Here is a 22,947-nt window from a genome sequence, read left to right on the forward strand (position 1 = left end):
ATCACTATGCTTGATCCATCGTAAACAGTGCCTTTGTAATTGACTTCTTTAGTAAGGACAGATAGTTGATACAATTTGTCCAATATAAGGCTGCCATGATGAGTGCTGACATTGTCAGTGGTGGGGTCTGCACTTAAATTTGTATAACATCTCATGGAAGTATCCCAAAGGATTTCACATATAATGAAATACTTTGAAGCCCTGTCGCTATTTCTAGGTTGTTGCCTATTTCTTACACCATAATTTTTTACAAACCGTAATGCAATGGTTGAAGTATTTGGTCTGTTTTTGATATTGGCTGAGGGAGAAATGTTGAAGAGCCACCAGCAGAGCTTCCTGCTGTCCTTGGGAAAATGGATTCTGAAACATCCAAAGGATGATAAATCCCTCCGTGATGTACTCGCATGACAGCCAAGATTATATGTCCAAGTCCTGAACCTTCTAAATGGGAGGCAAGGACCCTGTGCTCCAGAACAATGACAGGTTGGGTACTTGTCTTATCCCTACTGGCTGATGAATAAAGGTTTGCTGCAAGGCTAAATTGGTAATTCTGGAACAACCTCTTGCATTTATACATCAATTATAAGGCTGAGTTTGCAAAGCTATTATTGTGACAACCCTTCATTCAGGCTGCTTTTCTGAACCACAGCCTGAAACAAACATGTGCTGAATTCTAAGTGCCAAGCTGAGTCTTTGCCTGAGCAGGCAGGCAGCAAAATCCTGTCCCAAATAGAGCTTTTTGATACTGGCAGCTCCATCACATCATGAATACTATAATGGTGTTTTGATACTTTCCAAAGATAGAAAGGTAAACTGAGAAAAGCTTATGTGAACGAAACAATATGAAAGAAAGCTTGTGAATGTTGCAATAACTTCATTGTTTTGCAGTTGCATTTAAATTGCTCTCTTGTTTCTTGCATCTGCCAGCACCTTGCGTGCCTGACCTGTTTGGGGAGCTTCCAGAAGCAAAGAATGACCTGAAGGGTGAGAAGCGCAAAATGCCAGATCAGAATGGATCCAAAGGCCACGACGAGAAGAAACTGTGCAAAGGTATTACAGCCACGTGGCAAGTGAGGAAAGGACTGACAACACATACAGAACATAGTCGTTAATGAAGACCTGGGTGGACATTTTCTGGGCTCATTTGCTGTGGGCACAAACCCCATTACGGTCAGATATTTTGTGAAAGGACCATAATGGGATTTGCACCTGGGACATCTCCCCACCCCCATCAGCAACATATTTGAGCATGAGCCTGATTGGAATGAATGCTAATTTGCATCAGATTAAACAGGATGGGGAGAGGTGATGCCCCCAAAGACCCGAGACCAGTGTGGATGGAGGCATGTGCGGGTCACACTGATGCTTGCTGGAAGGGGTGGGTTGCCCAACCTAAACTGTAAATGGTTGGCCCTCTGTTGTAAAGGCTGGGGGGCTTCCCTTTGTTTGCTGGGGTGCCAATGTCTGTGTGGTGGGGGGGGCTGTCTCTTCACTGAGAGATCAGGGTGCCCTTTTAAAAACAGCACCCTGATCTCTGTGCTGCTGGACAGGCAACACGGTAATTAGCACCGCTGTCTCTCAGAGCCAGGGAGCCTCATTCGATTCCCAGCTTGGGTCACTGTGTGACGATCTCCCCACGTCTGCGTAGGTTTCCTCCTGGTGCTCCAGTTTCCTTCCACAGTCTGAAAGATGTGATTAGGTGAATTCACCCAAACAGGCGCTGGACTGTGGTAACTAGGGGAATTTTACAGTAACTTCATTGCAGTGTTAATGTAAGCCTTACCTGTGACTAATAATAAATAAATGCTAGTGTCTTTAGGCCTCCACAAGCTCAATATACCTCCTTTTTTGTTGACAAATGCATCTGAAGATATGGAGTAAACACCTGCTCGTTTCTCTGGAGTTTTCAGTCAGAACCTGACACTTGCCATTTTTATGTCTCTTTGCAACCCAGATTGTCATCCTGATAAATATACAAATAGCAGAAAGCAACCATAGAATTAGCAATCACAACGTGGTCTGGTACAATTTGAAAGCAGAAAGGACATTGACTTTATGAATAGTGAACTGGAGAAAAGACAAGTTTCAGCACAATTAAAAGAATCTGGACTGAATTAACTGGGCAGCTAAATGGTTGCTATTTGCAATGGGGAGAGTAGAGTGCAAAATAAAACGGAATATTAAAAATCAGTACCAGGCAATACAAAAGAAATAACTTTTTAAATCATTTTTTTAAAAAAAAGCGTACTTAAGAAAGGATAAGCCTTGTTCAGGGATGAAGATGACTATTTAGTTGTGAAGGAATAGCAGAGGCTTGAAATAAATGTTTTATTAGTATTTATAAATGATGGTGAAAATGAGAATCTAATGTAAGAAATAGGAGGAGAAGTAAAGCTTTGGGCCCTTTGCTGCCCAAGCTTGTTTACAATTCACTTAATGGTGTTGCCTTTCTTTGTAACCTCCTCCACCCAAACAGACCTCAGATCTCTGCTTTTCCAGTTCTAAACTCTAGTGAATCCCTGATTTTAATTGCTCTGCCACTGGTGGCCATTCCTTCAGCTACTTCAGCTCTAAGCTCTGGAATTTTCTTCCAAACCCTCTGCATCTGTCTCTACCTTTATTCCTTTTAAGACACTCTGTCAAAATTACCCCTTGTTTAAACTTTTGGTCTCCTGTCTTGGTATCATCCTATGTGGTGCAATGCCAAATTTTGTTTCATAATGGGTAGTGCAACTTGGGATGTTTTTCTTTGTTAAAGGCCTTAAATTAATTAATATAACTTATTGTTGCCTAAACCCATGTATCCAAACCTGAGCATTAACCAGTGTTTTCAGGAAAAAAAAGGTGGAATGTAAACAATAGAGAGGGGAGAGGATCAGAATGGGAAATAGTAAATGTAACTTCCCTATTCACGAAAGGAGAGAGACAGAAAATAGATACAGACTAGTTAACCAAACATCTGTCAAAATGATGGAATCTTATTCGGGAGGTTATAGCAAAGCACTCAGAATATCAAAATGCTATCAGTCAGAGTCGGTTTGCTTTTGTAAAATGGGAGATTGTGTTTGATTAATTTATTAGACTTAGTTGAGGAAGTAATAAGCAAAATGGGTCAGGAGGAACCTGTAGATGCAGTGTGCTTAGATTTCCAGGAGACGATTGTCAAGGTGCCATATCAAGGGTCACTACACAAGATCAGAGCACATAGTATAGGGGCTAACATATTAATGTGATTAGGGATTGGTTAGCTAACAAGAAACAGAAAGCAGGCATAGATTAGGTCATGGGTTGGCAAGGTGTAACAAGTGGAGTACCACAAGGATCGTTGCTGGGGCTACAACTATTTATTACCTTTTTATCAATTACCTGAATGAAGGAACCGAATAGGGAGGCAGTGGGATAGTCATATTGTCACTGGACTAATAATCCAGAGAGACCAGGGTAAAACTCAGGGCCCCCCCCGGGTTCGAATCCTATCAAGGCAGGGTGAAGCTTGAATTCAGTAAAAGTCTAATGATGACCGTGAAACCATTGTCAACAGTCATAACACGCAATCGAGTTCACTCGCATAGAATCATTGAATCCTACAATGCAGAAGGAAGCCATTTGGACCATCGAGTCTGCACCGACCACAATCCCACCCAGCTCCAACCCCAAAACCCCATGCATTTACCCTAGCTAGCCTCCATGACACTAAGGGGCAATTTAACATGGCTGACCAACATTACCCACACATCTTTGGACTGTGGGAGGAAACTGGATCACCTGGAGGAAACCCATACAGACATGGGAAGAATGTGCAAACTCCACACAGACAGCGATCCAAGCTGGGAGTCTAATCTGGGTCCTTGGGGCTTTGAGGCAGCAGTGCTAACCACTGTGCCACCCAGTTGACCTTTTAGGATGGAAATCTGCTGTCCTTACCTGGTCTGGCCTACATGTAATGTGGTTGACCCTTAATTACCCTTAAACTGAGTGCCCAACTCATATCCCATGAATGAATAAAACAAAGTGGCTACTAAATTTGCTCATGAGACAAAGATAACTAAGGAGAAATTTGGGAAGAGGACATAAATCGTCTACAGATGGACATAATAATGTTAAGTGAATGCACAAAAATTTGGCAGGTAGCAAACAATGTAGGAAAATGTGAACTTGTCCACCTAGGCAGAAAAACTAGGAAAGCAGCATATTATTTAAATGGAGGGATTGCAGAACTCAGAGCGATGTGTGTGTTGGTACATGAAGCACAAACATTTGGATGCAATTGCAGCAAGTGGTTAGAAATGCAAATATTTATTGCAAGCGGAATGGAATACAAAAGTAGAAGAGTTTTGCTAGTGATATTTTGAGACCCCCATCTGGAGTTGACAGTTCTGGTTAAAAAAGAATGTCACTGTAGTGCATAGAAAAATCAATCAACTGATTCCTGGGAAGAAGACGTTGTCTTACAAGGAACAGAGGACACAGTGAGCCTGTATCTTTTGAAGTTTGGAGGCATGGGCGGTGATCTTATTGAAACATATAAGATCCTGAGGAGCCCTACAGGGTGAATGCTGAAAGGATGTTTCCCTTTGTGGGACAGGTGAGAACTAGGGGACGCAGTTCAAAAATAAAGGGGTCTCCAATTTATGAGGAGAAATGTTTTCACTTGGAGGGTTTGCAAAATTCATTTCCCTAGAAACCTCAAGGCCATTGAATATTTTGAAGGCTGAGTTGGTTAAACTCTTGACTCACAAGGGAGTGAAAGGGTATAGGTGCTGCATAAAGTAGAGGCCACAATCAGATCACCCATGAGCTTATCAAAGGAGCAAGTTTGAGGAATTGAGTGTTTAACATGGGTAGGGTGTGGGGAGTTTGAAGAGCGATTTTGTAAAAGTTGCAATAAGCAGACTTCCAGCATCTGCAGTTTTTTTCCATAGATTTGTGTTTTCCTTCAGCATTTGTCACCTTGAAGGGTTATGTCGCAGAGAGAAGGGGCGAACGAGAGGAAATGCAGGATGCACATGTTATAATTGATGATTTTACATCGAGCTTCACACGGTTGCCATCAGAAGTGTAAGTATCAAAATGGCAGACCGCCATGCAGCCTTTACTTTTCAACTGAGTTCATGGGTAGATTAGAGAGAATGTTACTATGCAACATACTATTTTTCCTGGACTGGGGAGTAGGTATGTGAGAAAAGTACAAACTGGAGAATTGTTCCAGCCTCTGTTTTTGAATTTGCAAGGGTAGCTTGTGATCCTATTCTGTCTCCCCTCCCCACTTCCTTTCTAGATCCACACTTTTGCCCCCCACCCCAGCTTATCCCACATCCTACACTTTGTACCATATGCCAACATGAGCACAGTGAAGCCCATGTACGATGCTGTGTATTGGTTTTGTGCTGTGTTGTTTGTGGAGATTTCACTATATGAGTTTCTTGCTGTGGAGCTTTAGTCTTGGAAACTAAGTGGTAGCACAGAAGGTATGTTACTGGTCTATTGATCAGAGTACAAACCCACTGCTGTCCCCATGAATATTTGTAAATTTGAATTCAAATTTGGAAGAAAGAAAACAGTTGAATATGTGGCACAAAGCTATCAAATTATCATAAAAATCCAACTAGATTTCTGTTCTCCTGTAGGATGGGAAACCTTCTATTCTTCTCGCTTGTATTTGACTCCAGTCCCATACCAATTGTGCTGAGTCTTAACTGCTTATGAATTGGCCTTTCAAGCCACTTTGCCTAGGCCAGCCAGGATGAGCTCTTAATGCTGGCCTTGCCCATGACCCTAGAATGGAATTGAGCTGGATAATTTTAGGTGGTGTGGACAGCTTGCTGGATAATACAGCTATCATTTCTCTCAAAACTCCTTTTTTTTCCTTTTTTCTCTGCCCCGGTTTAGCTCTCGATTGTCATACTTCGCTGTTTTCGATGGCCATGGTGGAACACGAGCATCCAAGTATTCAGCACAGAACCTGCACCTCAACCTGGCCCGTAACTTCCCCAAAGGTAACCACATTGCCACAGTAAAGGGGAACGCTAGCATTTAATCTGAAATCCAAACTCAGTAGCTGAACCAGTATCCAATTGTTTATAGGACTTACTACAAGACAGTGAGGTTTAGATCTGGATGAGACCCCTTTATCGGACATCAGTGGAGTTTAACTCTGAACATGTTCCTGTTGGGATAGGAATGTAGTTTAATCCTGAAGATACTTGCTGTTCAGACAGGAGTACATTTTTTAAAGCATGGCTCATTGGTAACTCAAGTGAATGTGTTTTTCCCCTACTGTACATATCAAAATATACAACACCATAGCCAAGCATTGGATTGTGACCTATTATTGTTTTCATTTGAGGAGCTCACTTGAGCGATTGCTACAGACTGTCACTGTTCAATGTTCACTTAACTTTAATTCAGAATGAGATCCAAAGTTAAGATGTTGCTCAATCATTGATAGTACAGGGCATAGATGATATAACTTAACTAGTCTAATTAAGTAGAAGTTTTATTTTTACATTATTTTGGCTCTTGTTGTCCAAAGGCCTCGTAGATTTCTACATTGTTATCAGTGCAAGATGTGAGACTCCAGGTCATGAGTCTAGCATGAATACCTACTTAAATCTGCAGGTTTTCTGAATTAAACTTCAATGAATAGATTCGCATTCAAAGTGGTCGTGAGACCAGGGATTGCAGGGAGAACATGACCTTGTTCTTGTTACTCCTGCTGTTACCTCAGAAGGTCTGAGCTGGACTATAAAGAACAGTACAGCACAGGAACAGGCCCTTCTAGCCCACTAGATCTGAGCTGACACAGATGCCTGTCTAATATTTTCTTACCTCTATGTGGTCCATATCCTTCTGTTCCCTGCCTATTCATGTATCTATTCAGATGCCTCTTGAACATTGTTATAGAAGTTGCTTCCAGCACCACCACCACCTCCAGGCATACACCACACTGTGTGTGAAAAACTTGCCCCCTCTAACTTCCAGTCTGCCCCTGAGTAATTGATCCTTCGACCCTGGGAAACAGATTCTGACTATCCACTCTATCCAAGCCTGTCATAATCTTGTAAACCTCTATCAGGCTCCCCCCTGTCCTCCGATGCTCCACTGAAAATAATCCAAGTTTGTTCGACCTTTCTTCGTAGTCCATATCCTCCAAACCAGGCAACGTTCTGCTAAATCTTTTCTGCACCCTTTCCAATGCATCGACATCCTTCTGGTAATGTGGCGACCAGAATTGTACACAATACTCCAAATGCGGCTTACCGAAGTGTTATACAGCTGCGACATGATGTTCCAATTTCTATATTCAATGCCCTATATGACTTCACTTTCTGTATCAGCCTGCCATGAAGAACCTTATCTAAGGCTTTACTAAAGTCCATATTTACAACAGCCAGTGCCCTGCCCTGGTCAATTTTTCTTGCCACTTCCTCAAAGAACTCAATCAAGTTCATGTGATACAACCTCTCTTCTCATCCTCTGGTACTTCACTCATGGCTAAAGAGGATAGAAAGATTTTAGCCAAGGCCTCAGCAATTTCTCCCCTCACTCCTCTCAGTATTCTGGGATAGACCCTATCTGAGGACTTGTCCACCTTAATGGTTTTCAAAACTTCCAATACCACCTTTTTATCTCAACATGTCCTAGGATGTCAACATCCCCCTTTTCTACACTCACAATCCAACACATCCTTCTTCTTTGTGAATACTGATGCAAAGTACTTGTTGAAGATCTCACCCACCTGATCTAACTCCACGTGCATATTCCCTCCACTGTCCTTGAGTGGACCAATCCTTTCTTTAGCTACCCTCTTCCTCCTTATATATTGATAAAAAGCCTTAGGATTCTCCTTAATCCTGCCTACCAAGAACATTTCATAGCCTTTTTTGTCCTTCTAAGTCCCTTTTCAAGCTCTTTCCTGTTATCTTTGTATTCCTCAAGAGCCTTATGCATTTTCAATTTCCTGAAATCTACTTATGCCCCTCCTCCTTTTTCACTAAGCTCACAATCTCTCACAATCCAGGGTTCCCGAATCTTGCCATCTCCCTCTCCCCCCCCAGTCTACATTCCCTAGCTGCTGCCTAACACCGTCATAGTTAGCCTTCCCCCAGTTTAGTACTTTCACTCTGGGGCTACTTTTATTCTTTTCTACAAGTATCTTGAGAGTGATAGAATTGTTATCACTGTTCCCAAAATGGTCCTCCACCGAGACATCAATCACCTGTCTGGGCTCATTTCCCAGAACCAGGTCTAAGATAGCCCCGTCCCAAATTGAACTATCTACACATTGCCTCAAGAAGCCCTCTTGAACACACTGAACAAACTCTGTGCCATCCAAGCTGTTGGCACTTGAGGAATCCCAGCATACACTGGGGAACTTAAAATCACCCATCTCATTAACCCTGTTTTTTTTTACATCTTCCCATAATTTGCTGACATATCAATTCCTCCACTTCATGCTGGCTGTTGGGAGGTCTGTAGTACAACCGCAATAGCACAATTGCGCCATTCCTATTCCTGAGCTCTACCCATGTGGCCTCACTGCACGATCCCACCAAGTGACCTCCCTCCGTATAGCTGTGACATTCTCCCTAATCAGTAAATACCTCCACCTCTTCTGTCATCCTCTCTATCTCACCTGAAGCATTTAAATCATGGAATATAAAACTGCCAGTCCTGCCCTTCTTTCTTCCAAGTCTTTGTAATTGACACAGCACCATAGTTCCATGAAGTAATCCAAGCTTTAAATTCATCCACTTCAGCTGCCATACACCTTGTGTTAAAGCAAACACACCTGAGACCACCTGTCCTGCCATGTTTTGCACACATTCCCTGTGTTTTATTTCTCATGGCCCTGCTGGACCCATTCACTGCCTTCTCCACAGTTTCTCTACTCTGTACTGTGGCCCTTTTTGATTTTTGGCTTTGGTTTCTCTGCCTTCCACTTTTCCCCTTACTGCCTTTTGTTTCTGTTCCTTCTGACTTCCTACATCAATTCCAATCCTCCTGCCACATTAGTTTAAATCCTCATTAACAGCATTAACAAACGCTGTCCTAGGACATTTGTTCCATTTGTTCAATTTATATTGGTCCCACCTTCCCAGAATTGGTTCCAATGTCTCAGAAATTAGAATTCCTCCCTTTTGCATTATTCCTCAAGCCATGCATTCATCTTGGCTATCCTGACATTCTTACTCTGACTAGCATATGGCACTGGTAGCAATGCTGAGATTACTACCTTTTGAGGTCCTATTTTCTAGTTTAACTTCTAATTCCCTAAAATCATCTTGTAGGACCTCATCCCTCTCACTGAACCCCCAAATTAAAGTGAGATGTTTTTGTGCGAAATGATCAGGTTTTCTTTTAATTACTCTCTATACAGGAGAAGTGAGTAGTATAGAGAAGACCATTAAGAAGTGCCTTCTAATGACCTTCAAGCAGACGGATGAGGGCTTTCTCAAGCAGGCATCAAGCCAGTGAGTAATAGTAATTGGAAATTGGGTTAATTGTTCTTTCTCACCTCTGAAACACAGTTGAGGCCTACAGTAATATCTCCTTTTCTTGGCATGGAAAGTGGGGCATTCCTAATCGCTGTAATTTGTTGTCACGCTCTTATGTTTATCCACTGAACCCTTGGTTCAGTTTCTTAGTGTTGACCACCAAATTCCTGTTGTTTAGCAGTGGAGTTCCACTTGTACCCCAAATACTGAGAGAGCCTGTTTCCATTCCATTCTCGTTACCTCATGCTTCCAGCCAGAGACAAGAAAAGATCATCCCAGAAGTGAAATCATTGATTGTGCACGCATTAAGTGATTCTCGGGTATGAGAGTACATTGCAGTCATTAATATAATACTTGAATAAAATGCAATTTTCTTTTTTAAATCATTGGACTCCTTTCCTTGAAGCCAACTGTCTGCTCTCAAACTCCTCCTGAATACAGTTTCCTGGCAAGTAAACTACCTTTCCTTGCCTCACTGTTTATTAACCATGTTATCTCCTCAGTTTGTTGCCAACTGTGAGAATTATTACTGTTGCCACCATGTCCCTTTTGCCCTGCCCTTTGCCAAGGAACCATTTGTTCCATTCCTGCCAGCGTGTTTCAGTGACCCATGAGTGCTGTGCCCAAGTTCAACGTCGGGCACTGTTATTCCTTGTGATCACATTGACTGCCAGCTTTATCTCCATCACCTCTCCTGATTCAGCGACGATTGCTGTGCTGTCAGGTTGCCTATCTGTTATGAATGAGTGAGGTGTTTTAAATTAGCTGGCAAGGCTAAAGCCAGTGGAGGTGGGGACTTTGCTAGGTGAGCAGTAGTTTCCATCTAGAAGGAGCAATAGGCAGCCTTAGCCAATTTAAAACAGCTAGCCTTCATTAACAAGCTGCTTGTAGTAAGGCTGGAAAGATGCTGCCTGGCAAGTAAAATCAGGTGGTTAGATGCTGTTGCCAGCAACCCCAGAATGGTTCCTAGGACATGACAAAGTGCTCAGGAGGTGAATCCTGGGTGGGGGAGAGGAGGTCCAACTTTCCTTCTTGAGCCTGAAAAGCTTCATCTGGTTCTCCTGGCCTATAAGGAAACTTTCTCAATGAACCATTACATTCCAGGGAATCCTCTGGCACCAGCTATTGTTTTTAATGTCTTCTGCCTTTCCCCCTGTGGTCCTAAATACCTCACTTGGCCACAATCTAGATATTTAGCTTGGGCTGTGTGTTGGTGTCACTAATTGCCACCTCCCTCCAAACTCCCTTCATCCTCTTTCCTCTCGACAAGGGTAATTAAACTCCCATCCCCAACTTTCTCTCTCATCATGTACACAATAGCTTATTGAATTAAATTGTGGAGAGCAACCATGGTGGAACAGTAACAAGCAAGAGTCAGCACCTTTTGTGGGGGCGATAACAGGGAAAGAGTTGCCGTGCCAGATTTGTAAGGAGAGGGACAGTGGTACAGGTAATTTTTCCATGATTGCAATGGCTTATATTTGTTCAGGGATTGGTTTGGAGTTCTGCCTATTGTTCCTGTTCTTGCTGGTATCCAACACTTAACCTGCTGTGGCTTCTTTATGCGGGACTGTATGGTGGAAGTATCAGGCATTGTGCCAGTGGTGAGCTGGGTGAAGGTGTCAGGTCGTGTTAATTAATCCATGGACATACTGATGAATTGAGGAACTCAAAGTGCTCATCGTATGCAAGCATTCATGTTGGGGTGGTTTGTGAAATGCTTTATGTATATTTGACTAGGGACTAGTTCTGTCTACCCAGATGCTATTGCTGGAGAGAATCTCGGGACTACTTACCCTCTTGAGAATCTCTCTTCCCTCATCAGTCACAACTCGCATGTAGGAAGTATTTTCTGTTTACTTGGCTTTGTCCTTGATTCCTCCTGGCACTGCCCAAAAACCTTTGATGCCTTGCTATCCATATGTGTGATCTGCTGGTCTGTTTGGCAGATCAGTATTTTAAGCAGACCCCTAAATCATGGAGGCACAGTATTGCATAAAATCCTCCATAAATTTAGGTCAGTAACTAACTCTTGTATTGTGTGTCTCTGCAGGAAACCTGCCTGGAAAGATGGATCGACTGCTACATGTGTTCTGCTAGTGGACAAAGATTTATATGTCGCAAACCTTGGTGACAGCAGGGTATGAAATTCTTGCAAATAATACATGTCTTTGCTGGGGATATCATGGTCTGTAGATGCATAACAATCCATGTACAACTGCACTTCAGCTTTCCCACCCTTTACTGCCCCATTATTCTTGATAAATAAGGGGATCAGGGTTATAGGGAAAAGGCAAGAGAATGGGGATGAGAAAAATAATCAGCCATGACTGAATGGCGGAGCAGACTCGATGGGCCAAGTGGCCTAATTCTGCTCCTATATCATATTGTCCTATTATTCCTTTCTCCTTTGCTTCGTCTCTTCTCCTTCCTTTATCTTTCTTCCCCTTCCTATATCCATATTCCAAAATCTAAGTTCTATCACTCCCTGCTTCTTTTTCTAACTCATTGCTGTATTTTTTTTGTCACTCTCTCTTCCTTTTTTTATCTCCTCTTGTCTCAGTTTCTGTTTCTCTCCTTTATTTCTACATTTATTTTCATTCTGTCTTCTCTATTTTCTCTCTCTGTCTCCTTTCTCCTGGTTTGCCTGCTTCTGGTCTCTATCTTTAAAGTATATTTCTTTATTAGTCACAAGTAAGACTTGCATTAACACTGCAATGAAGTTACTGTGAAATTCCCCCATTCACCGTACTCCGGCACCTGTTCAAGTCAGTGTATCTAACCAGTCCGTCTTTCAGACTGTGGAGGAAACCGGAGCACCCAGAGGAAACCTGTACAGACGCAGGGAGAACGTGCAAACTCCACATAGACTGTGACCTAAGAAGAATCGAACCCACATCCCTGATGCTCTGAGGCAACAGTGCTAACCACTGTGCCACTATGCTGTGACATCTTGGTCCTCTTTGTCTCTAACTGTTCTTTCTCCTTTATTTTATTTCTCTCTGTCCAGCTGTTTGCCTCGCTCCCTGTCTTTGTCTTTCAGTTCTGTTCCCATCTTTGTCTATTACATAAGAACATAAGAACATAAGAAATAGGAGCAGGAGTAGGCCATCTGGCCCTTCGAGCCTGCCCCGCCATTCAATAAGATCATGGCTGATCTGTCGTGGCTCAGTTCCACTTTCCCGCCCTCTCCCCATAACCCTTAATCCCCTCTCTTATCAAAAACCCATCAACCCGCTTCTTAAAAATATTTAGCGAGGCAGCCTCCACCACTTCAACGGGCAGAGAATTCCAGAGATTCACCACCCTTTGAGTGAAGAAGTTCCTCCTCAACTCCGTTCTGAACTGCCCCCCCTTTATCTTGAGGCTGTGCCCCCTAGTCCTACTGTCTTTTTTGAGCGGGAAGAGTCTTTCCACCTCTATCCTATCCATCCCATTCATCATCTTATACGTCTCAATGAGATCTCCCCTCATTCTTCTAAACTCTAACGAGTACAAGCCTAGTTTATTCAGCCTCTCCTCATAGCTCAACCCCCTCAACTCCGGTATCAGCCTAGTAAACCTCCTCTGCACTCCCTCCAAGGCCAAAATATTCTTTGGCCCATTCCTCTATATTCTTTGTTTGTATTTGTTTCGTTCTCCTTTTCTACCTTTTTTTTCTTGCATTCTATCTCTTGTTTCCTCTCACCCACTCTCCCTTTTTCTTGTTCTCCTTCCCTCCTTACCTTGATTCAGTAAAGTCCGAAAGAACCAGTCTGCCTCTGATTGTCCAGCCCCTTTCTTCCAATTTCTTGTCTGTTTTCCATTTCTGCCACTGTTGATCAAATCTTTCTCTCTTTGCCTGTTTACTCCTTTTACATTATTTTGTTTCCTCTTCTCACTCAACTTCGGCTTTCCTATTTTCATTCAACTTCTGCTTTCGTCTTTTCACTCTAACTTCTTCCTTTCTCTGAATTCTTTAATTCTTTAAACCCCACCTCTGCCTTCACTTGTTCCACAGACTTATATTGTCTTTCAAAAGAGTAGTTTCTCACAACATTAGTCGTCCCGATGGAGAACCTGTACCCCCTCATTTCAGCAATTGTAGAAGAGGGAATTCTTCACCATTGTTAATAAAAATGCACTATGCAAATCGATTGCCTATCATGTGTTGGTTATATGTGACTGTGGTTTATTTGTCACAGCTCATTGCAGAAGTAATAGTTGCAGAGAGAATCCGAAGTCTTGTGTGTTAAGCTCCACAGGTCCACAATCTTGGACTGATTTCAGGAAGACACTGGAACTTGAAACTTCAGAGGAAATCATGTGACAGTGAGCTATACAGTCTGTGCTGCCAGTTATCGTCTGGAACATATTGCTTCATATCACAGTCTCCGCACATGATCTGACAGATTTGGTTATCTCGGGAGATGGTGAGGATAGGGAAGAGAGAGTTTGGACTGTCTCTCTGGCCAGTGCATGACATACTGGGGACGCTGTGAATTACTAAGTCGCTGTTGTATAGGGGTCCCATCCTTGTACCCAGTGCAGCATGTGCTGAGAAAACACTTTGGTAGCATCAAACCACCTGTTCTTATCCATCTCTGAACTGAAAACCCATCTAGCGTTAGTGAAGCTGGGTGCTGGCTGCAAAAAAAAAAATCAGAAACAGTATTTAGCCACAACGGGGTGGGCATGAATCAGAGGATTCCTCCAAGAAGCGCTGTTCTTAAGCTCAATGTAGATGAATTGTAGCTGATACGTCTTCTATCACCAATTGTATGTTGGCAATGTAAAAGTATGGAACTCCCACAGCAGATGGCATAGTGTTAACTAAAATGTGAACTTGTGCCATGAAGGGCATTCAGTCCGCACAATTTTGCGGAATGTGTGGTTCTAAAGGGACTAAAAAGATCTGGATCACACAGATAAAAACTGAGAGAGTAGTCTGCCTTTGAACTGAGAGAATAATTGGGTTCCCTTAATGAATGGAGCACTTTTTTTGAAAAAAGTTTATTTTATAGTTTACAGATCTTAAAGTTTTAGCGTCACAGGGGTTTTAGGTGTGGAGTGAACCTCTGATTTAATTGTAGAGTGAAATGGCTCTGCAGCTATCAATAATCCAAGATGTAACAAGGCTCATGATAGAAGATAGTGAGTGCTTGAAGATAAGCTGGCTGGCATAGTTTGTGCATTGACATCTGCCTGACCCATGTAGATAACTGTTATCTGTGGTTACGTGCAGTGCAACAGCAGCTCCTTTGTTAGGTGTCATGATCATTGTGGGATATTTTGTATTTGCGTGCTTTATACTGCAACCACTCTCAATGTTTGCTTTGCTGGCTGAGATTTACACTGATCTTCTTTCCTAAACAAACATGTTATTTTACCGTAATAAAATACTGCAGTTGCTGGAAATCTGAAATGTAAAGAAAACAGCAAATATTGTGAAGATTCTCAGATCGGGCGACATCTGTGGAGAGAAAAACGGAGTTTTGTGTCAACCACTATCGAAATGTTATCTTGATTTCTCTCTGATGCTGCCTGATCTATTGAGTATCTCCAGCATTTTTGTTTTCATGCCCTTTTAAGATGAAAGTTGAATTTGGGGGAGGATTAGTAGTTCAAGTATGTCATCTTTTCTGGAATAAATTATGTACAAGTATTCACTAATATTGAAGTGTTAAACTTCTCATCACTGTGTGGGATTTCCAGACTGTTGCAGTGATGTCATTAGCAGGACACTGCTCTGTGTCCTGGAGCAACCCCACTGACTTTAATCAAAGCCATGACTTTGAAATTGCCTGATGTTTGATGTAGAGAGACCTGTTATAAGCACAAGAGCTCTCAGCTGGAATAGTCTAGCTCCTGTCGCTACCTGTAAATCAGTGTATGGATACAGAGTAAAGCTCCCTCAATACTGTCCCAATAATTGCTCCCAAGTACAACTTGAGTCAGTTACAGTGTAAATGTCCACACTGTCCATTTTGCACAACCAGGACAGGTATTGGCCAGTTAAGTACAATGAGCATAAAATTGGTTAAATGGCCTCGACCTCTTTGCAGTTTCACACTAGAAGAGCAAGTCCAACACCACTACCTCCCTTGTGAACTTTGTCGTGCCTCACCTACCCTCCTCATCCTGAGATCACCAAAACTTAGCCATTCTTGGACTCCTGGGGCTTAAACTCTGGCAACTTCTTATAGCCTCAGTCCTATCTACTATAGCTTCTGGCACTGCATGGATTAGGAGAGTTACTGGCCAATATGATTGGCTGACAACTCTTTGAAGCGGGGACACCCTTCCAAGTGAAGGCTAGAAATCCTACCTGAAGCCAACACTTGTTGGAGTGTTAAATGGAAACATGGAAACTAGAAGCAGGAGTAGGCCATTTGGCCCTTCGAGTCTGCTCCACCATTCATTTTGACCATAGCTGATCATTGGATTCAATATCCTGATTTTTTTTTTTCCCCCTTTCCTTCCATATCTCTTGTTCTCTTTTATCCCAAGAGCTCTATCTTCTTTCTTCTTGAACTCTCGCAATGTTTTGGCCTCAACTACATTCTACGGTAGTGAATACCACACATTCACCATCCTCTGGGTGAAGAAATTTCTCCTCATCCCTTCTGAAAGATTTACCCCTATTCCTCAAACTATGACCCCTAGTTCTGGGCTCCCCCACCATTGGCAACATTCTTTCTGAATCTACCCTGTCTAACCCTGTTAGAATTTTATAAGTTCTATGAGATTCCCTCTCGCTCTTCTTAACTCCAGTGAACATAATCCTAACCATTTTAGTCTGTCCTCATATGTCAAACCTGCCATTCCAGGAATCAGCCTGGTAAACCTTTGCTGTACTGCGTTCAAGCTTTGTGCTATTTTTGAATTACCTGGCAGCTTGGAGAACCCATAGTTTCCTGTTGCTTTTCCGTGGCAACTTATTGGCCAATCAAAGTTGACTTGCCAACCAGTCAGCCATGCTTTCCTCTTGTAATATAAATTGTTGTGATTGTTTCTTGCATTTGTTCTGATGAGCCCATGGCAAAAAGCTTTGATAATACATCTCACTCTAGTAATATTCAAGTTCTGTTCAACCAAGCAAAATGTAAATATCTGGTAAGAGACAATTAAAATGCTTCTTTGGAGAACTGGACTCTTTAAATGCTTATATTGCCAAGTATCTTCAAAGTGTGCTGACTTCTATTTTGAAATCAGAATTTTATTGCAGGTGCCTCGATGTGCTCAGAAGCCTTTCCTTTCATGAACTTAATTAAAAGAATGTCCTTGCCCAACTCACTTTAATTCAATTTCTCCTTGGTACTTAAACTTGAAGATTCTTATTCTTATGTGCCCTTCTAGGCATTTGTTTCAGTCTGTTTCTTACATGAATATTTATTTCATTAAGATATAGTTCAAAATACCAAGAAGCATCTGTTGGTGGGCTGTATTTACTAAGCTACAATAATCAAGTAGTCCTTCATTTCTACTGCAGATAATTTCAGCATTCTATCTATGGCAGAAAACTGCCTAACGTTTTCCAGATAAGAACATTTTTCATCCTCATTTTTAACTTATGGATGCTAATGGCATAATCTATTATAGTGACAGAAAACGTCATTCAACTTTGAACATCCTCTTACAGTGGCTAGGAATTTCCATAGAGCTGTTCTTGCTCTGCAGAACCCCTGTTTATATGTATAAATGGGGTTTCCCTCAAACTTGTTTTGAATATGCAGCAGCTGAGTCAGAGCAGCTGTAAGGAATTTCTTAGTCTGTGACTAAAGGATTTTGGGGATCCTGAGGTTGCACTGAGGTGCCACATAAGTGAGAGTTGTTTATATGTTATTTCAGAAATAATTAGCTTCTTACATCTGACAAAGTTATTATCTAGCAATTAGAGATTTGGGAAAAGTGAGAGTGTACTTCACTGGTTAAGATTAAAATCTTTGCACCTTCAAGAGGACATCTTTGCATTGTTTGGGGTTGAAACTGCCATACAAGTGTGACCTACATTCTGAAATGCCAACTAAACAGTACCTATGTTTGCCAGACCAAAAGGACTGATTCCTTTCAATCAAGGCAATACTAAGTTCATGTCATATGTGGAGTACATCAGAATAAAGAAACTTGGATATCTAGTTGATAGGATTACTTTTTGAAATGGAGCAACCTTTATCCACCATCAGCCCTGATGCCCTTTATTGCTAAATATTGTAATTACTGATACAATTCATCATTTTGTCTTCACTGGGAAAAAGATCCAACTGTTCTCCCGAGAACAGTCCCTTATATGGGAAGATCATTTTGTGCTCAGACATGAACACCTCAAACAATGCCTTTATGAATTTTCTTTGCTTTGAAGAATAGAATGATAATGTGCAACATGATCCTTGGAAGAATGCAGAAAATTCTTCTTCAATGGATTCCCATTTAGAATAACATTAAAATCTACCCTAGAACATAATCACAAGCATGGTTTCACTGTTTCAAATATTTTTCATAGCAATCATCTGTGAAGATATGCAACCAGTGTCTTTGTTAATGTAGGTTCTTTGTTAATTAGGTTCTTTACTTAGAGGGTAGTAAGGGCGTGGAATGCCCTGCCTGCAGCAGTTGTGGACTTGCCAACTTTAAGGGCATTCAAATGGTCAGTGGATAGGCATATGGATAACATTAGAATAGTTTAGGTTAGAGGCTCATTAGGTTCATTCCACTGGTCGGCGCAACATCGAGGGCTGAAGGGCCTGTACTGCGCTTTAATGTTCTATAACAAGGACATCCTTCCTCAAATAAGGACACCAAAACTGCACACAATACTCCAGGTATGGCTTCACCAACACGCTATACAATTGCAGCAAAACATCCCTATCCTCAAATCCTCTTGCTGTGAAGGTCTAGAAACCATTTGCCTTCTTTACTGCCTGTTGGAACTGCGCATTTACTTTCAGCGACTGATGCACAAGGACTTCAAGATCTTTTAAGTATCCACCTGTCTCAATTTACAGCCGTTCAAATAATAATCTGTCTTCCTATAACAGCTACCAAAGTGGATAACCTCACAATTATCCACATTATACTGCATCCACTGTGCAGATGCCCACACACTCAGCCTATCCAAATCACACCTGAAGCATCTCTGCATCCTCCTCACAGCTTACCCTCCCTCCCAACTTTGTATCATCTACAAATTTGGAGATAATACATTCAGTTCCTTCACCCAAGTTATATAATGTGAACAGTTGGGGTCCTAGCACAGATCCCTGTGGAACCTCACTAGTTACTGACTGCCAATCAGAAGAAAGATCCATTTATGCCAACTCTTTGCTTCCTATCTGCTAACCAGCTTTCTATCCATCTCAAGACATTACCTGCGATCCCACGGGCTTTAACTTTACATAGTAGTCTATCGTGCGAGACCGTGTTGAAAACCTTCTGAAAGTCGAAATAAACCACATCCACTTGTTCTCCTCGGTCAACTCTACTAGTTATGTTCTCAAAAATTCCAACAGATTTGTCCAGCATGATTTCCCTTTTCTAGTTCCATGCTGACGTTTTCTGATTGCACCACTGCCTTCCAAATGTTGAGTTATGAAATCCTTGATAATAGACTCTAGCAACTTCCCCAGTATCAGTACTGCCAGCCAGGCAGTATTGGCAGATGTCTGTCATCCATCGACCCATTGGATCTTGGGAAGGGAAACCTGGGATATACGTGTCAGCATGTATGCAGCCTCAAGGTGTGGTGTTCATGTGTTATTGTGTGTATCATCTCAGGGATGCTGGGTTATGTGGGAAGGTACTTGCGTGAGTTTAACAATCATTAATTGTAAATGGACTTAACCCTTTATTCACTGAAGTAAAATTTGTTTTCTGCTTCTAGGCTATTCTATGTCGGATGAATGAGGCAAGCAAGAAATTGACGGCCCTGCCATTGGTGAAGGAACATAATCCTACCCAGTATGATGAGAGAATGAGAATTCAGAAAGCAGGTGGTACAGTTAGGTGAGGAGCAAATTCTGGTGATTTGGACGAAAGACGGGCATGTTTCAGACCAACCACATCAGATTTTCTAGTCAATTTCTGCTTTGGAAAGAAAGTAAAGTGGGTAATGAAATCTTTCTCACCAACTCCATGTTGCTAGTTCGGTACACTGGCAGCACTCCCAAAGTCCTGCATTGTGTGGTGTACAGATCCTGAGTCAAAATCCAGCACCCTTGAGAACGAGACAATTACAGACTTTGGGTTTGTGTGGATTTTGGATATGAGACCTGAAAGTGGCTGGGAATGTTGCAGAAAGAATCTATGACGCGATGAGCAGCTTTCTGTTCAGAGGTTTGGAAAGTTCAGGGGCAGCAGATCTTAAGGCCCTACAACAGATCCTGGTCCTGTGTGTGGGCAGCACTCACTGATTCATACTCTGGGATCAACTCAAGTGTGACCTCTTTGTTCCTAATCTCCTGACAGAGAAACAATTTTATTAATTTAATTTGCCATAATCCACCAGGGTAGACTAGGTATTTGTGAAATTGAAGAATTTAATAATACTAGAAATGTCTGATATTTAGCTGGAGTTTGGAAGTTGAATCCTGAATGTGTCAAAAACCGCTGCACAAAAATGAGTCGTTAGCCTGCTTTGAAGATAAGAGGCAACTAATAACGTTAGTCAGGAATTAGCTCCATTTAGCATCCCTCTCCAGAAGAGTAAACAACAGTTATAAATGAGCATTTGATCCATTGTGAGAGAGAATTTTGAGGTTCAGAGTATAAATCGATTAACTTTGAAATCTTTCGCACAACGTTTTGAACAGCAACAATTCCTAGAAATTAAAACTGTAAAAGTTTGGAACACAGAAGACCATTCAGCCCATGGTATTGCAAGCAGCTTTTGCCAAAGATTACCATGATTTATCCAACTGCTCTGCTATCTTCTGATGAACCTATATCTTCCTCATCTTCAAATGTTATTTGTTCTTCCCTAAAAGAAATGCAATCTTTCAGTGACTTAGCTATTCCCTTTGGGAAAGTATTTCATACTCTTAACCACTCTCTATGAAAACCAAACTTCTAGAACTTCCCTCTCTTTTGGCCATTTTAAATGAGTGACTCCCTGTCAATGGCCTCCAAGCTGGTTAGTGTAATATTCATTCACCTGAAAATTTTAAAAACCTCTTTTGCAACTTACTTGGTTACCACTTGGTGTAAACTTTATTGAATCTGTGTTCTCACTTCTTCCATCATTTGAAAAAGTAACAAAAAATTATTTTACCTCCAGCACAAATAGGCTTCCCACTCCTTTCAAACCCTGCTCCAGACCTTCAGTGCTGTTCAATTTTTCATACTTCTACTATCATACAAGTATGACTCGTTCTTGGGTAAGCCTGCAGCTCCACCTGTATCTCTGTAGCCATTGTCTGAAGTCCCCTCTAGCCACTCATTACAGATAGTAGCCCCATCATGTTCTCAACAAACCTGCTGCCCGGAGCATATGATGAGGGCTAAATTCCAGCCCCTTTCCGTCCCACAGCTCTTGAGGACTCTGCCAGTGGATCAGCTATCACTACACTTCTCCGCACCTTCCTGCATAACGTACATTTGCTTGTGAAATGTCTGCTGTTCATTAACTTGTGGTGGATCATTATGTTGGCATCAGTGTGTTGATGGGCACCTGGGTGAAAGATCATACCTTTTGGAAGTTTTCCAATCTGGCTACACCTTTCTTCACTTGCTGCACCCATACCACTCCATAGTAGTGTAATACTTATCACCAAACCACACCTTGGTCTGTACCCTACTTCTGAGGCATTTTCTCACCTTGCTGCAGCTCTTTTGCCACTTATTTAAATGCTTGCATAAAATCCTTATTCCCAACCCCTCTACCACTGTTCAATGCAGGTATCAACTAAGTTTCTACTTGAGACATCAGTGTTTTCCTCCCTCAGCCTCTGCGTCAAGTGCCTCTATGATTTCAGCCTCCATCACAATTCTTCATGTGCTCTTTACATGAGCTTACTGTCCTCTGCCCTGCCCTGAAATTCTTCTTCAAATTATTAACTCCATGTTCTCAGCCATCCCCTCGACCATGTGATCTCATGCGCCACATTGCTGTAATCACTTCAAGGCCATCTCTGATGATGTCCTTGTGTCCCATTTCACCCACGCCTCCCTTCTCCAATTCCTAATTCCACTTGCTTTCACGTGTGCTTGGGGGGCTTTCCCCAAATCACTTTATTCAACACGATCTACCAATCTGCTCAATCGTATTGTCTCTGCTTTTAAGGCCAGTCGGTATTATAAAAGGGTTTTTTTTTTCACCTTGTAAAGGGAGTGAAGTGATTGTCAATAGATCACGTCCGCTTTATTATTATGGTTTAGGTGCTGTTTGTAGCACAGCTGGACTCTGGTGTTTCATTATTTGATTATTCTGGCCCTGTGTAAAGTGTTTAACAGAAGGTTGTGCATCACACTGGCCTTTCTTGTGGCACAGAGCACTTCCTCCCAGTACTATCCCTGGAATCACCCCTTCCTGTCACCAGTCTAGCACAGAAGCTCTTCAGCCTTTCCCTTGTCATCCTGTCAGTGCTTAAGGATCCAGGTCTCTCCCTTGATTTGTTGTTTATTCTAAAATTTACTTTTCACTTAACCTTGCCACAAAGCAGGCAGGCTTCCAGTTCTGGCAAACTCCTAGCTAGTAAATATACAATGGTGCTTTTTTTTTCCACAAGGTCTCGCTGGAGGAGTAAATTCTTGATGAGATTTTTAGTTGAGGGCTATCAATGTTGGGGGAATGGAACACTTTCCACAGTGCAGTGTTCAGTGAGATGGTATGTTATTATCCTGATAAAACAGTCTGTCCTTTTAATGAAATCAACTTTTCCACACAAGGCTCAAATACGATTGTATGGCGCGTAAGACTAATTTTATAACAGTTGGCAACATAGAATTTTACATCACAGAAATATTTGGCCCAACTTCCCATCTTGATGTCTATGCTGCACATGAACCTCTCCTTACTTCCCTTCATTCCATCCTATCAATATATCCTATTCCTTGCTTCATGTGTTTGTAGAGCTATACTTTAAATGCTTCGATGCTATTCACCTCAACCACTTCATGTGGTATTGAGTGCCATTGCTCTGAGTAAAGGAGTTTCTTCTAGATTCCTTTCTGGAATAATTGTCATTAGTTTCTGACACAAATTGTCCTTTTTTTTTGTTTTGCTGTGTATACCCAACTTTCCCTCTTCTTTCCCCCAGTAGGAGGAGCCAAAACTCTTAACATCCCACAGCCCATTCTCTTGATTGTTAGAAAGTTCTGATTCTTTATAGTTTACTAATTTGATTCTTAAACTCAGAGTTTTAAAGATGGATCACTGCTGTCTGAGGCTTGGATTCTTAGGCGGGGATGCTGGAATCTCTAGAACATAAATGATTTGAAATTTATCGTCAAAGATTCAAGTTATTAGTTTGAGCAT

General features: G+C 41.8%; 1 protein-coding gene across 5 annotated transcripts in view; it reads left to right on the plus strand.

Annotated features, from left to right (window-relative positions):
* ilkap (integrin-linked kinase-associated serine/threonine phosphatase) overlaps positions 1–22,947 on the plus strand; it is a 61,141-nt gene that overhangs the window by 13,112 nt on the left and 25,082 nt on the right. For all 5 annotated transcript variants that reach the window (XM_080185381.1, XM_080185384.1, XM_080185385.1 and 2 more), the window contains 6 exons: positions 928–1,050; positions 4,941–5,058; positions 5,890–5,996; positions 9,380–9,473; positions 11,551–11,638; positions 19,357–19,478. In XM_080185381.1, coding sequence (XP_080041507.1) covers positions 928–1,050; positions 4,941–5,058; positions 5,890–5,996; positions 9,380–9,473; positions 11,551–11,638; positions 19,357–19,478 — 652 coding nt within the window. The remainder of the gene's footprint in view (positions 1–927; positions 1,051–4,940; positions 5,059–5,889; positions 5,997–9,379; positions 9,474–11,550; positions 11,639–19,356; positions 19,479–22,947) is intronic.

Source organism: Carcharhinus amblyrhynchos, chromosome 3, assembly GCF_965287045.1.
Source record: "Carcharhinus amblyrhynchos chromosome 3, sCarAmb.v2.hapA, whole genome shotgun sequence".
Classification (NCBI taxonomy): Eukaryota; Metazoa; Chordata; class Chondrichthyes; order Carcharhiniformes; family Carcharhinidae; genus Carcharhinus; species Carcharhinus amblyrhynchos.